This window comes from Cyprinus carpio, chromosome A18, assembly GCF_018340385.1.
Source record: "Cyprinus carpio isolate SPL01 chromosome A18, ASM1834038v1, whole genome shotgun sequence".
Taxonomy (NCBI): domain Eukaryota; kingdom Metazoa; phylum Chordata; class Actinopteri; order Cypriniformes; family Cyprinidae; genus Cyprinus; species Cyprinus carpio.
Window position 1 is genome coordinate 15,126,271 of NC_056589.1, and position 14,071 is coordinate 15,140,341.

General features: G+C 36.0%; 2 protein-coding genes across 2 annotated transcripts; one reads left to right on the forward strand and one right to left on the reverse strand.

The window, feature by feature from the left end:
- Nucleotides 1-2,321: 2,321 nt before the first annotated feature.
- On the reverse strand, nt 2,322-5,638 carry LOC109110219 (exosome complex component RRP46-like). Its single transcript, XM_019123261.2, has 6 exons — nt 5,480-5,638; nt 5,235-5,348; nt 3,774-3,895; nt 2,762-2,902; nt 2,583-2,672; nt 2,322-2,439 (listed from the first exon to the last, which is right to left on the reverse strand). Exons 1-6 carry the CDS (start codon nt 5,616-5,618, stop codon nt 2,344-2,346), a joined length of 702 nt encoding a protein of 233 aa, XP_018978806.1. The 5' UTR covers nt 5,619-5,638; the 3' UTR covers nt 2,322-2,343.
- Nucleotides 5,639-5,887: 249 nt separating this feature from the next.
- Nucleotides 5,888-13,156, forward strand: LOC109110630 (2-oxoisovalerate dehydrogenase subunit alpha, mitochondrial-like). Its single transcript, XM_042775110.1, has 8 exons — nt 5,888-6,042; nt 7,388-7,564; nt 7,712-7,798; nt 7,895-8,003; nt 8,763-8,924; nt 9,395-9,601; nt 9,699-9,840; nt 12,035-13,156. Exons 1-8 carry the CDS (start codon nt 5,929-5,931, stop codon nt 12,375-12,377), a joined length of 1,341 nt encoding a protein of 446 aa, XP_042631044.1. The 5' UTR covers nt 5,888-5,928; the 3' UTR covers nt 12,378-13,156.
- Nucleotides 13,157-14,071: the final 915 nt, after the last annotated feature.

Genomic DNA, 14,071 nt, shown 5'->3' on the forward strand with positions numbered 1-14,071 from the left:
CAGTGGTTACCCCTGTACACAAAGCAGATGTGCGCTTTTAAACACCATAGTATTAGACATTACACAGAGGATGAAAAGAAAACGCCCTCGAAACTTTCTGAAGACAGTCAGTTCCCTTCAAAGATACATTCAAGTTTCGCCCAAAGGTGTTGAGTTTGCAAGTATGTAAACATCTGTAAGATCTTAATTTACATTCATGATGAATAACTGAGCATATAACGTACAATTTGTAGGTCTGAAATAAAGGGTATTTGCCTGCCTGGGCAGTTATTAACTTAAAGCTGCATTCATGCGATTGAAGGCATGCACTTAAATTCTGTGATAAAAGAAGCTCAATATCAGTGACATTTCTACCACTGGGCACTCTATTTTGTTGTAGCACTTTACTCTCTTCTTAAATTCCTTTTGTGAGCTTACATTTCGCCTTGATAACATCAGAGGCGAGCGATAAGCAGTGCCAAACACAACGCTCTGAAGTGCTTTAGTTGCTACTGTAGGAAGTGTCTCTGAGTATGAAACACATTTCATTGCATTTCTTACGCCTTCAAATCCATCTGCGTTCATGTACAATTAATGGCACTGCCTTTTTAAAGCAGGATATTAATGTTTATAAACTTACTTTGCAAAGTTTCTGTTCATTAATTTGACTGGTGAACTGTTAATATTACACTAAACTAGACAATATATAAAAGCCTGAAATACAACACACAACCATTCAAATGTTTGGGGACAGTTAAAAACAAAAAACAAAAATTAATTCCAACTCAAAATTTAAGATCAATGGTTTCCACAAAAAAAAACAAAAAAACATTATTTTCTACATTTTAAAATGTTTTGCGCAGCAAATCAAAATGTTAGAATGATTTCTGAAGGATCATGTGACACTGAAGATTGAACAAATGGCTGTTGAAAATTCAGCTTTGCCATCACAGAAATAAATTACATTTTAAAATATATTCAAATAGAAAACATTTATTTTAGATTGTTAAAATATTTCACAATATTACTGATTTTACCGTATTTTTAATTAAGTGAATGCAGCCTTGGTGAGCATAAGTGTCTTTCAAAAAAAAAAAAAAAAAAAATCTTACTGACCCCAAACATTTGAATGGTAGTGTACAGTACATTATGAAGAAAGTCTACATTCAGATGTCAAGTGCATGAAACTACAATCAGAAAACATGCGATTTATATGTTGAAATGTGCCCTGTTCCAAAAGATTACAGCCGCAAAACAGCGGTCAGCATCAACTGCCTTGGCAAGTGCCCTTCGAGCTCCCCGCAGTTAGAAATTGGGTCACATCATGGTAGGAAATCATGTATTACTTCTACAACAAGCTGCTCCATCGAGCAGAGGAGAGGAGCGATAGCACAGCCCCCTCCGCTAAGTTATCATTGCCTGTGTGGGATCACAGGAGAGCACCACAAACAGTCCTCCAGTGTACAGGTCAAAGTGCTGCGGTCGAGTCTCAGACCAGAGAAATCCTCTCCAGTCATTATTTTATCCCTCCTCTACATTAATCTTGTGTAAATCTATATATAGATTTTGAAGGTAACTGTTATGAACGAATAAATGCACTTGACTGAAACTTTAATTTGGTTTTGTCTTTATAAAACTTGATGATACTCATTACAATCTACACTCTAGAGGAACTAAATGGAAGATCAAGCACAACTGCGGTGAACAGCATATATTAATATACTAAGTAATTTTCTCACTGACCCAGCTTACACAGTCTAATGGAAATCTCTAGCACTTTTTCATTTTGAAAGCTACGGTTCCCAAAGCAGTGGTCTTAAATTGCTATTTTAAGTTCAAACCTGCTTTGGGTTACACACAAAAAGTAGTCATTATGGTCTATTTTACTTTGACTCTATTGAGAGCTTTTTTGGCTATTTATTAGCTATTAACGGACAGAAACGACCACACCTGGGTAGCAATATGGCTGTTTACAGTAAATCTCTTCATTTTTTTTATTATTAGCACAGCATAAAAACACTTAGTTTTTCTTTGCAGTTCCAAACACAAAATAATATGCAAATTAAAATGCCATGAGCTAGAAAATTTAATCTTGAAATGATAAAAAAAAATAAAAACATCTTGGAGTCCAACAATTGCTCTGTAAAGCTATGTGGGTAAAAGCATAACACACACATATACATGATTTTTTGACAATTATCATTGCATATGAATGCATGTGCTATGTTTTAGCACAATATAATTCACTGTAAATTAAAATAACTAAATGTACACACACACACACACAAACAGGTCCTATTCATATTCTTATTTAGTGAGAAAACGATGACGCAAACTCAAGGTAAAAATCATATAAAGCATGTTTTATTTTATCTTTGAATATCGCCGTTTGACAGAATCCCTATAAAACTGGAAGATTTGTTCAGAAGCCTTTTGACTGATTGCGATGCACTGCTGCAGCTGTGTAGGAAGAAAACACATTTATGTCACTGCCTTGTAGAAAATTCAAGCAGGTTATGAAACACACACAAGTACCTATGTATCATCGCCACAAACAGAGCAATGAATCACACGCGAGAATGAAATGCTGCATTCGATCTCACCTCCTGGACTGAAAAAGAGCCTGTGGTCGATGACATCAAGACATTGCACTCAGCGCTATCAATAGCAAATGTTAACAATGCTCGACATTCCTGGAAAAGAAAACATAAAAGACAGATCAAGAGCTTAACCTGTGCGCTATGGTTTGTGCCAGCCCTAGGGAACAGGAAGTGAGGTATACCTTCTCCTGCCGAGCCGTGGGATCAATGATTATCTGGCCTTCTTTGCTAATAGCACAGGTCACACTACAAAAAAGGTGGCTCATGGGCAGCCCGGCATCCATTAGAGCCATACAGGCAGCGTTCAGACAGCACGACAGCAGCTGACAGTTAGATAAGGACCCGTACTGTAAGGACACTAAGTGTGAATGGGCAGAAAAAAACTAATTTGGGGTCAACACGATTCTTTATGTTTTGGACAAAGTCTTCAGTGTCACATGATCCTTCAGAAATTATTATAATATGCTGATTTGCTGCTCAAGAAACATTTCTTATTATTGTCAGCATTGAAAACAGTTGTGCCATTTAACATTTTTGTGTAAACAGGGATACATTTTTAACCCTTTATGGTACAGTTGCCTTACGGTAAGAATTAATTTCTACCAAAACACTTTATTTCCCGTCAAGCGGAAGACACCTGTTGAAGTGCTCTATTAACTTCATTTCTAAACATCTCTTCTCAGCATCTTTGTTAAGTAAATTAGATATTTTTATTCACAATTTAACTTTGTCTAACATAGTTTTACCGTAAATTGAGAAAATGTTTCCATATGGCAACGCTGTGTAGATTTGCAGTAATGTATGTATTTCCCCATTGGGATTTTTTATAGATAGTAGCATCAATAATATGATTGCAGTTATTCATTTGAAGTGTTTATTATAGTATAGTTGTATTTATGTATAAATAAAATTATTTCTTCTTTGCTGAAAATGAATGCAGCAATATTTTACGGAAAGGCTAATAGGAAGTGTCCGGAGTTAGTTCTTCCATGTGATGAGAGGGAGGATGAATTTGCCTTTTTGTTTTTTTATAAACAATTTTCCATTGTGGTACAGCATTGCCATTATAGCAACGTTTCCCTAAGAATTCTTCTGTTCAACAGTAAGTTAAAGCCAAATAACACAGATGCATCACATATACCCTTTTCTTAATTTATCACATATTAGCACTAGTTTTGCTGGTGTTTAGGATACAGAGCCATCATCGTGGATGACCTGCAGGATGACTGTGACAGAAGAACGAGGATGAAGCGTCAGCAGAAGAGCGGCCTCGCACGTCTCACGAACACACTGCTCTCTCGCACGCTCTCGCACTCCTAAAGGAACACAACAACATGAGAGGAAAACTGGGTCTGTACCAGACTGCCACCTAACAGAGAGAACTGGAAGTGCAGGCCGTGATGAAAAACAGTACTGAAGGTGTCTGTTGACAGGAGTGTTTGAACAACGTAATTACCGAATGAAAGACACTTATTATTAAACACCTGAGATGATTATTAGTCATGCAATCTGCACGATTATTAATTTTTAACAGCTGTTCAAACAATTTGTGGGTAGGTAAGAGCCAAACAAAAAAAACACACACAAACAAAAAAAAAAAAACAAACACACACACACACACACACACACACTCACCTGGCTGAAATACTAACTAAATGTGAATTTAGTGGCATGCTTTCCTGAAATGTAGTTTTAAGATTCTTTCCGAGGCCCTCTGAAGGGTCAGTTCCTCACTTTTTTTTTATTCTAATTCTTTTACATAATAATTACATTATATTTTAGATTTAAAAAATAAAATATTATATACAAACATACCCATTTTGGTGTCTGCATCAAATTAAATTTACAGAGCGATTTGATATACAAAGAATGCAAGTACCTTTAATGAACTGATTAATGCAGGACATTAATGCATTTAACCTGCCGTTACAAATGCATAATTAATGTTTTGACGTTTTAAAACAAAATGTTTAACACTGTAATTCAAAATTATATACGCAGTACTCTTTATATCAGTGAGAATTGTATTTGAATGTTTTATTCAATGTATTTTTTCTAATGTTACAGGCTACACTGTGTTAATAGCAACCTCTTGCAACATTCGTTAAAGAAGTAGTTCACCCAGAAATACTTATTCTGTAATTATTTACATAACCTCGTGTTATTCCATATATCCTTGCTACGTGTACTGCATTAGGCTAACTGAGACTTGTCATAGCATTTGCATATCATTGCTCTTTTGTTAATTTTAATTGAAACAAAAAACAACAATCGTCTAAAAAAAAACAAAAAAAAAAGGTAAAATAACTTTTGTGGAAATGAAATTAAATAAAAATGAAAACACTTATTCTGACGTACATATTAAAATATATTAAGAGTCTATTAATGTCATCTAATGATTCTTCTTCTAAATATGCCTGACAAGATGTTTTGGTATATGAACTATTATTATACTCAATGACTGTGGTGTCTTCTGTAAATCATCGTAAAATGATTGTCACTATTTTTACTCAGAAAAAATTAATTCATTTAATTAAACAGAACACATTTTAATGTACGCGGGAAAGGGGAAGCTGTATTAAACGTTTATATAATTAATTATGAATATGTACAGCAGAAGACTAATGCAAATAAATTGATTTAGAAAATGCATACCTGGGAGCCCCATTTTGGGCTGGATAAGAACCTCTACAGTAGCTCGGTCATAGATTTCCTTACTGACTTTAACCTCAGCTGGTCCATAAACTCCAGCCAGGATACTAGTATCACCTGAAAATACATTTACAAATTCAGAACGATACAGATATGAATGAATCAAATAGATTTCTGGACATAAGCTTGACAGGCAGCCACTTGCGCTGAACAAAAGAAATAAATCAGTTACATACTGACATAAATACCTTGAACAAAAGTGGAAGATCCGTCAGGCTTGGATAACAAACTCTGTTCACTTCCATATTCTCTTAAAACTGAATAACTTTGATCTAACTCCATCATGGTCCTCGCGCACAACCCTTTCGTCGCGCTCATAAGCGTCATTGTTTTGAGCGCACCATAATGACGACATGGCTTACGTTCTCCCTCTAGCGGAGAGACGATCGCTATGACCACGCTGCCAGAAACCCTTGACCGGTTTAATCAAAATGCATCTGCAGCGAAATTGTAGTTGTACAGAGGAATTCATTTTCAATAAAATTGAATATGTAATTACAATTATACATTTCCAAGATATAAACGTAAAAAATGGGATGAAAGTTTGTGTTGTATGACATTGTCCAGCAGGGGGCGCGCTGTCTGGGATTTTCACAGGCAAGAACAGACGCGAGACACGCACGCACTTGACGTAAAGATGGCGGCTGCTAGAGGTGTCAAGAAGTTATACGGGATTGGACTTCACGCAATTCGTCAAAATGCTTCGTTAAAAGCAACTACGTTTCTCCAGCAAAGAGCATTCCGCGTAAATGTGAGTTTTACGTGTATATAGTGCTCGAACGGACTTTTCTCATTAGCAAAAGTTGCTAATCAGACAAACTGTGTAGCTGCGCGAACCTCAAAACGTTGGTGTAATTTGGATTGTATGGAACTTATACCAATAGTGATCACCCTAAAATAAAACGGATGATATTTGTCTTAAAATAATGTTAAGTCTTTGAGTATTTATGTATAGGTATTCCTCTTCTGATCTGGAAATGGTACATAGTTGCATCTGATCATGCAATCTAAACTTTCTAAAGTTAGTAATTGTTTTAATCTAATAACTATTGGTCAGATCTCTGTGTAATGTTGTAGGTAGTGGACTGTTCAACCTTCACAAGGCTGTAGTTTACACTGAGAGCCGATTGGCTGGTTCAGGGGGGTGTGGAGGGAAACAAAGCTGATCTCTGCAGCCATGTGTCACTGAAATATATTCTCTCTTTCTCTTCCCAGCACTGGGTGATCTTACATTAAAAGTGTATATTAAACAGTGTCTCCGGTGCATTAAGATTCTCTGTGATCCTACATCTACCTGCTGATATAAAGTTGTGCATCAATACACATACATTCATTTACAGTTGTTTGAACATCACTGAGATAATCTTTGTTTTCATGCAAAGTGCATTGCTCACTAACAAATTCCAAGGCACATTAATATATCTAGGCATTATCTCATATGAACACTTTACAGTTTTTCTTAATATTTAATCTTATACTGTATGTATTTTAGTGCTACTTTTTAAAGGATCTGCATTTTATCTCATTACATTTTGTTTTTAATTCTGCATCGAAGTCATAAGATGGCCCATATTACCTCTAAACCAAAACAAAGGGTAAATAAAAGATCTGATCATTAGATAATAAAACTTACTGGTCAAAATTTCTGTGTGTAACTGTGTTATTTTAATATCATTGAGATACTCTTATTTTTTTTTTTTAGTTTATAATTTTATATTTCCCGTTTTCATTTTAATTTGAGTTAAAGTTTTAGTAATGTTGTTGTGTTGTGTTTTGTCATTTTTATTATTATTTAAAAAAATATGTCTATATAGATTTTATTAATATTTGTTTCACTTTTAGTTATTTTAGTGCATCCAGTTCATATTAAAATAAGTTGATTTTTTAAATGTTTTATTATATTATTTCAGGTAACCGAAATGTTTTTTATGATTTTAGTTTTAGCTATAATATCTCTGGCTGGTTTTGTGGGAATTTTTGAGCAGTTTTTGTCTGATTGTTAAAGTATGTGATCAGATCTCAGAATGCATGGTCTCATGAACTGCTGCTCTGCTGCTTGTGTATTTTACTCCCTGATCCTCTGTCTTTGTCTTCAGGGAGCTCTTCGCCAGCAGCCGTTTGATTCTTCAGCAGAGAAGCCGCAGTTTCCCGGGGCCTCGGCGGAGTTTATTGATCACCTGGAATTTATCCAGCCAAATGTGATCTCAGGAATCCCTGTGTATAGGGTGATGGACAGACAGGGCCAGATCATCAATCCGTCTGAAGATCCTAAGGTGTGGAGTCTTTTATTGTTACCATATGGTAAAGTTAATGTGTGGAAAATACTAGTAGCAGGTTACTAAATAGTATTCACAAAAAACATGTCAATGATGATTTCTTAATCAGTTTGCACTTAATACAAAATTACTTGTCTGTTTCAGCTTTCAAAAGAGATGGTTTTGAATTTCTATCAGAAGATGACATTACTCAACACAATGGATCGTATTCTTTATGAGTCTCAAAGGCAGGTGAGAGATGCAGTATATTTTAATGTAATGCTTATTCCATCTAAAATGACATCTGAGCATTTATAATGCTTCAATTTGGGATGCTTTTGTGTTCAAGGGCGTATCTCTTTCTACATGACCAATTATGGTGAGGAGGGCACACACATTGGAAGCGCTGCGGCTCTTGAACCTACTGATTTGGTCTTCGGCCAATACCGAGAAGCTGGTGAGAATGCTTACAAGCTGGAGATACAATAGTGGCTCTCCAAGTGTTGTTAATATACGTGCGTACACTCACTAGACACGTTAGCCTTGTAACTTGCTCAAGCACAATCACCCCCCCGCACTAACATTGCACTTTAACATTCTAGGCCTGAGCACGCTGACATCATTAAAGGGATACTCCACCCCAAAATGAAAATTTTGTCTTTAATCACTTACCCCCATGTCGTTCCAAACCTGTAAAGGCTCCGTTCGTCTTTAGAACACAATTTAAGATATTTTGGATGAAAACCGGGAGGCCTGTGACTGTCCCTTAGACTGCCAGGTAAATAACAGTTTCAAGGTCCAGAAAAGTATGAAAGTCGTCGTTAGAATACTCCATCTGCCATCAGACATGCAATCTGGGTTATATGAAGCTGGGAACGCTTTTTGTAAGCGAAGAAACCAAAAACAACGACTTTTTTCAATAATTCCCTTGTCAACAGTCTCCTCTGTGTCTCTCCATATCATTGTATGCTGCGTATGCTCTTCTGTACCATCCGCACCACAAGGATGCACTGTTTTCTTTCAAATCAAAGCTAAATACACATAGAAACAGCGCATCCTTGTGGTGTGGAAATTTTCCATTATTTTCTTCAGAATTTTTGTTAAATAAATTTCATATGATAGAAAAAGATCTATGCATTGATATTTGATTTAAATGTGATTTTTATTAAGTAATATTTGATCAATTATAATAGTATTTTTTTTTTTATTTCCTCAGGTGTATTGATGTACAGAGGCTTCCCTCTGGATCTGTTTATGGCACAGTGCTATGCCAATGCAGATGACCTTGGCAAGGGGAGACAAATGCCAGTTCACTACGGCTGCAAAGACCTCAATTTTGTAACCATCTCCTCACCACTTGCCACTCAGCTCCCCCAAGGTGAGAAGTGAACACGTCTGTTCCACAGAGCAGTCATCACAAATATTATACACACTATCATGCAAAAGTTTGGGTGCTGTTTTTTAGTTGTTGTTTTTGAAGAAAGTTCTTAATGCTCACCAAGACTGCCTTTATTTGATCTAATACGCAGTAATATGGTGAAATATTATTAGAATTTAAAGTAACCGTTTTCTATTGTAATATGTTGAGCAGAATTTGCAGCAGCCAATTACTTCTGTCTCCAGTGTCACATGATCCTTCAGAAATCATGATAATGATGATTGGGTGCTCAGGAAACATTTCTTTTTATCTTCAATGGTGAAAACAATAGTGCTGCTTAATAATGTTTTATAAACCATGATGCATTTTTTACAGGATTCTCAGATGAATAGAAAGTTAAAAAGAACAGCATTTGTTTTAGATGGAAATTTGAAAAAAAGAACTACTTTGATCTGTTATACCTGCTGTAGCGGCCGGGGCGGCGTACGCAGTAAAGAGGGAGAACTCAAACCGTGTGGTGGTCTGTTACTTTGGAGAGGGGGCCGCCAGTGAGGGAGACGCACATGCTGGATTTAATTTCTCCGCCACACTTGAGTGTCCTCTCATATTCTTCTGCCGCAACAATGGTTATGCTATCTCCACACCGACCAATGAGCAGTACAGAGGAGATGGTATTGGTAAGTATATATGTCACAGACTCCCATATGAGTCGCTGCGTTTCGTTTGTCATTCATGTGTCTTATGTGTTTTTTTTTCTCCCTTTTTTGTCCATAGCTGCTCGAGGTCCAGGGTATGGACTGATGTCGATACGTGTAGATGGAAACGATGTTTTTGCAGTGTACAATGCCACGAAGGAAGCACGACGTAGAGCGGTGGCTGAAAACCAGCCCTTCCTCATTGAAGCCATGACCTACAGGTAGAGTTTATCCTCACATAAACCAAATGAATTCAACTGGCTGAATTTTAGGAAGTACAACTTCCTCTGCATTCTGTTAGCTATAAGCAGCTCATTTTGGCACAGTGTAGACTTTGAGGAGACCACAAGGGTGCCATTTGGGGTAGAGGCTGTTATTACTGTGTGTAGGGTGGCTAACTCAGCAGAAAACACTATTGAGATGCACTGTAAACCTATTTATCAACACAGTGTTTTGCAGCGTAGGCTTTTATGAAACAGCATAAAATGTGCATGGGAGAACTACTTGCCTATTGCATGAAAAACGTGTGTTAGGTTTGCAAGTTTCTCACACAGAAACAGCATTTTAAGCAGATTATAGTTTTCCCTTTGGGGTTTGGATTCTGTTTGTCCATTTATTACCAATGTAAATTTGATCTTCCTCTTTATGTAGATTTGATTTCTCAAGTTCCTGAGAGGCCCACTTCTGATAACTGCTTTGTAATATATGGTCATTATTCAAGGAAATACCCAAGGAATGGAGTAACAGAAATAATTTCAACAATCCTTCGGAAATCATTCTGATATGCTGATTTGGTGCTGGAGAACGATTCTAATTATTATCAGTTTTGAAAACAGCTTGAAATAGTTGTACTGCTTAATGGTTTTGTGGAAACTATGTTACATTTTTTCATTATTCTTTGATGAATCGAAAGAACAGCATTTATTTGAAGTAGAAATGTTTTGGAGCAATATAAAAGTCTTTATTGCCACTTTTGATCAATTATTCAGCCTTGTTGAATGAAAGTATTAATTCATTTTTCTTTAATAAAAACAGTTCCTAACAAGCAGCGTTGAGCCAAGAGGAACAAGACAAAAATTTAATAAATAAAACACATACATACAAATAAACACACATCCACCAAACAAATAAATAATTAAATAAAAAATAAATAAATAAACTCACTCACACTCACACTGATACAGTTTTAAACATTAAACCATGAATTCTGCTGTTTAAAAAATGACTTGTGACTGATTTAAAAATAAGTTAAGATCATTTGAACAGATGCCTTCAACAAAAGCGTCTACCATCAGTTAACAACCTCTAAGCTTACAGTAGACCTTTCTTTGAAAGTTTTCAATTTCCCTATGTAGAAAATGAATGGACTTTTTATTTTCAGAATCCACTCTCAAACTCCCAAATCAAAAAACATACAAAAAAATACAAAAGAGCTGTGTAAAATATGTGAATATTTATGTATATATAGATTTTTTTTTCAGCCTCAAAGGTCCACATCAAAGGACATACAAATAAATACACAAAAAAGGCTGTAATTTATAAGTATACAGATTTTTGTTCTAATGTTTCCCAAAAAAAAAGAGAAATACCTTTAGACCATGGATGCACAAACCTCTACATACGGGTTTTCCCGGCTTAAATGTGGGATGGGTGCAGACTGCAGGCTGTTCAATCACACACAATCGTTGATTTATATCTGCCATCACCGCACGAAGATCTTAACAAATATTTGTCTATATGGACATACCCTGTTTCATAATAGCAGTTTTTGTACTTAAAGGGATACTCCATCCCAAAATGAAAATTTTGTCATTAATCACTTACCCCCATGTCGTTCCAAACCGGTAAAAGCTTTGTTCGTCTTCGGAACACAATTTAAGATATTTTGGATGAAAACAGAGGCCTGTGACTGTCCCATAGACTGCCGAGAAAGTTACACTGTCAAGTTCCAGGAAAGTATAAAAAGCATTGTCAGAATAGTCCATCTGCCATCAGTGGTTCAACCGTAACCTTGACAGTGTAACTTTCTTGGCAGTCTATGGGACAGTCACAAGCCTCCAAGTTTTCATCCAAAATATCTTAAATTGTGTTCTGAAGACGAACAGGGTTGGATGAGTTTGGAACGACATGGGGGTAAGTGATTAATGACAAAATTTTCATTTTGGGGTGGAGTATCCCTTTAATTGCACAATTTTCCAAAGACATGTCAAAGACAAATTTCTTAGAGTTCTCTATCCACTCCAATCCAAAGTCACTCACAGTCTTAGAACAATGTGATCCTGTTAGCTAGAGTAGCGTTTTCTGCTAATCTTATCTTTTGGCCAAACATTTATTTATTTATTTTTTTACCACAATTTCATTGCTCCCCTATTGTTGTGAAATAAGCAAAGCCTTTATTTGCTCTTCCCCCTCCAGGATCGGTCATCACAGCACCAGTGACGACAGCTCTGCGTACCGCTCAGTCGACGAGGTGAACTACTGGGACAAGCAGGACCACCCCATCTCTCGCCTGCGACACTACATGACCGCCCGAGACTGGTGGGGCGAGGACGAGGAGAAGGCCTGGAGGAAGCAGTCCCGAAAACTCGTCATGGAGGCCTTCGAAAGAGCCGAGAGACGTCTGAAACCCAATCCCGAGCTGCTGTTCACTGACGTCTACGATGAGATGATTCCTCCTATAGCCAAGCAGAGAGACGGCATGTGGCGGCATATCCAGCAGTATAAAGAGCATTACCCACTTGATCTCTATGAGAAATAATCCATGAGCTGTGAGGGGACACAACTGGGAAACATCTTGCATGTGTCAGTTTGTCTGAATATGGTTTTGTTGCATTAAAAAGCACAAATAGTGAAAGATATTATCCTCAACATTTGCCACTAGAGGCCTCTGTACTGTCATTTTGTGCCTTGGAAAACCATGTAAAAGAAGGAATGTTCAGAAAAAGAGCAGCCCATAAATACAGTATCAGTACATTGGCATAATATTATCAATCCAGTCACTAGGGATTCTTCATTTTAAAGCATGAAAATATTGAATGATTCCCATGATTTTTCTTATCTCATCAACATCAAGTGTTCTTCATTAAGTATCTTTAGAATATGGGTTTTCAAATCACTGTAAATGTTCAGCATTGATTTCTTATTTCTCCACAAATTACATTAATATTTATTGATGGTGATGTTAGTGTGACACATGCTTTGTGAAACGGTCATTTGTGTGTATTATTACCCTCAGACGTTCCACTCCAAACTGAGCTATTAGTAAGTATATACAGCATACTGTTACTGTAATGATGTGGTTTGTGTCCTGTTAATTTCTCCCCACAGATGATGATGATGCTGTTAGTAATGACATTGTTTACTAGCTGTGATTTATTTTTTTTATTTTTTTGCTAATAATGAGCTGAACAAACTTACTGTGTGAGGCTGACTCAACTGTTACATGACATGATGATTGTTGTGTTTGAGATTTATTCTGATTAGATTTAGAGGTTTGTAAATTGTATTTTAAACAATAAAAATGCTCAACAAATGTAATCACTGATATAGTGAAGTGCTTACTGTACGTAGCCTATAAGAAAATGTTTTATGGTCTTGAGGCCTGTTTTATGGAGAGCACGGTGGGTTTAAGTATGTAATAAATGCTGGTGATTGAAGCGTTATGCAGACTAATAATGTTCAGTGTGTTGCGAAGAGTTCATTATGAATGAGGGCTGAACAAACCGGTGTCTTTAGTGCAGAGGAATGATTGGAATGCAAAGTAAACTGGAGGTCAGTGAAAAGTTTTTTTTACTGAAAACTTCTTATTCTTTGTCTTAAGTATTAAGCACCACTACTGTTTTCCTGAGCACCAAATCAGCATATTAGTATGATTTATGAAGGATCATGTGACACTGAAGGTCTGAGGAATAAAATTTTACCATTCCAGGATGATATAATAAAATAAAATGTAACTTGATTTGAATTGTAATGTTTAAATTGTTATTTCACAAGATGTACACTACCGGTCAAAAGTTTGGGATCAGTAAGACTTGTAATGTTTTTAAAAGAAGTATCTTATGCTCATTAAGGCTGCATTTATTTGATCAAAAATACAGAGAGAAAAAAAAAACAGTAATCTTACAAAATGTTATTACAATATAAAATAATATTTTTTTATTATTATTTTAATATCCTTTAAAATATAATTTATTTCAGTGATGCAAAGCTGAATTTCCATCAGACATTACTCCAGTATAAAGTGTCACATGATCCTTAAGAAATCATTCTAATATATTGATTTATTACTAGAATTATCAATGTTGGCAACAGTTGTGCTGCCAAATATAAATTTTTTTTGTTTTTTTTTTTTTGGAAACTGCTATACTTTTTTTTTTTTTTTTTTTTGGAAACTGCTATACTTTTTTCTGGATTCTTTGATGAATAAAAAGATAAAAAGAACAGCATTTATTC

Coding starts and splice junctions, on each gene's coding strand:
- LOC109110219 (XM_019123261.2), bottom strand. CDS start 5,618: ATGACGCTTATGAGCGCGACGAAAGGGTTGTGCGCGAGGACCATGATG. Junction 2,903..3,773: donor TCATCCACGATGATGGCTCT/GTATCCTAAACA, acceptor TCTAACTGTCAG/CTGCTGTCGTGCTGTCTGAA. Junction 2,440..2,582: donor GCTCTTTTTCAGTCCAGGAG/GTGAGATCGAAT, acceptor CTTCCTACACAG/CTGCAGCAGTGCATCGCAAT.
- LOC109110630 (XM_042775110.1), top strand. CDS start 5,929: ATGGCGGCTGCTAGAGGTGTCAAGAAGTTATACGGGATTGGACTTCAC. Junction 7,799..7,894: donor TTTATGAGTCTCAAAGGCAG/GTGAGAGATGCA, acceptor TTTTGTGTTCAA/GGGCGTATCTCTTTCTACAT. Junction 8,925..9,394: donor TGCCACTCAGCTCCCCCAAG/GTGAGAAGTGAA, acceptor TACCTGCTGTAG/CGGCCGGGGCGGCGTACGCA.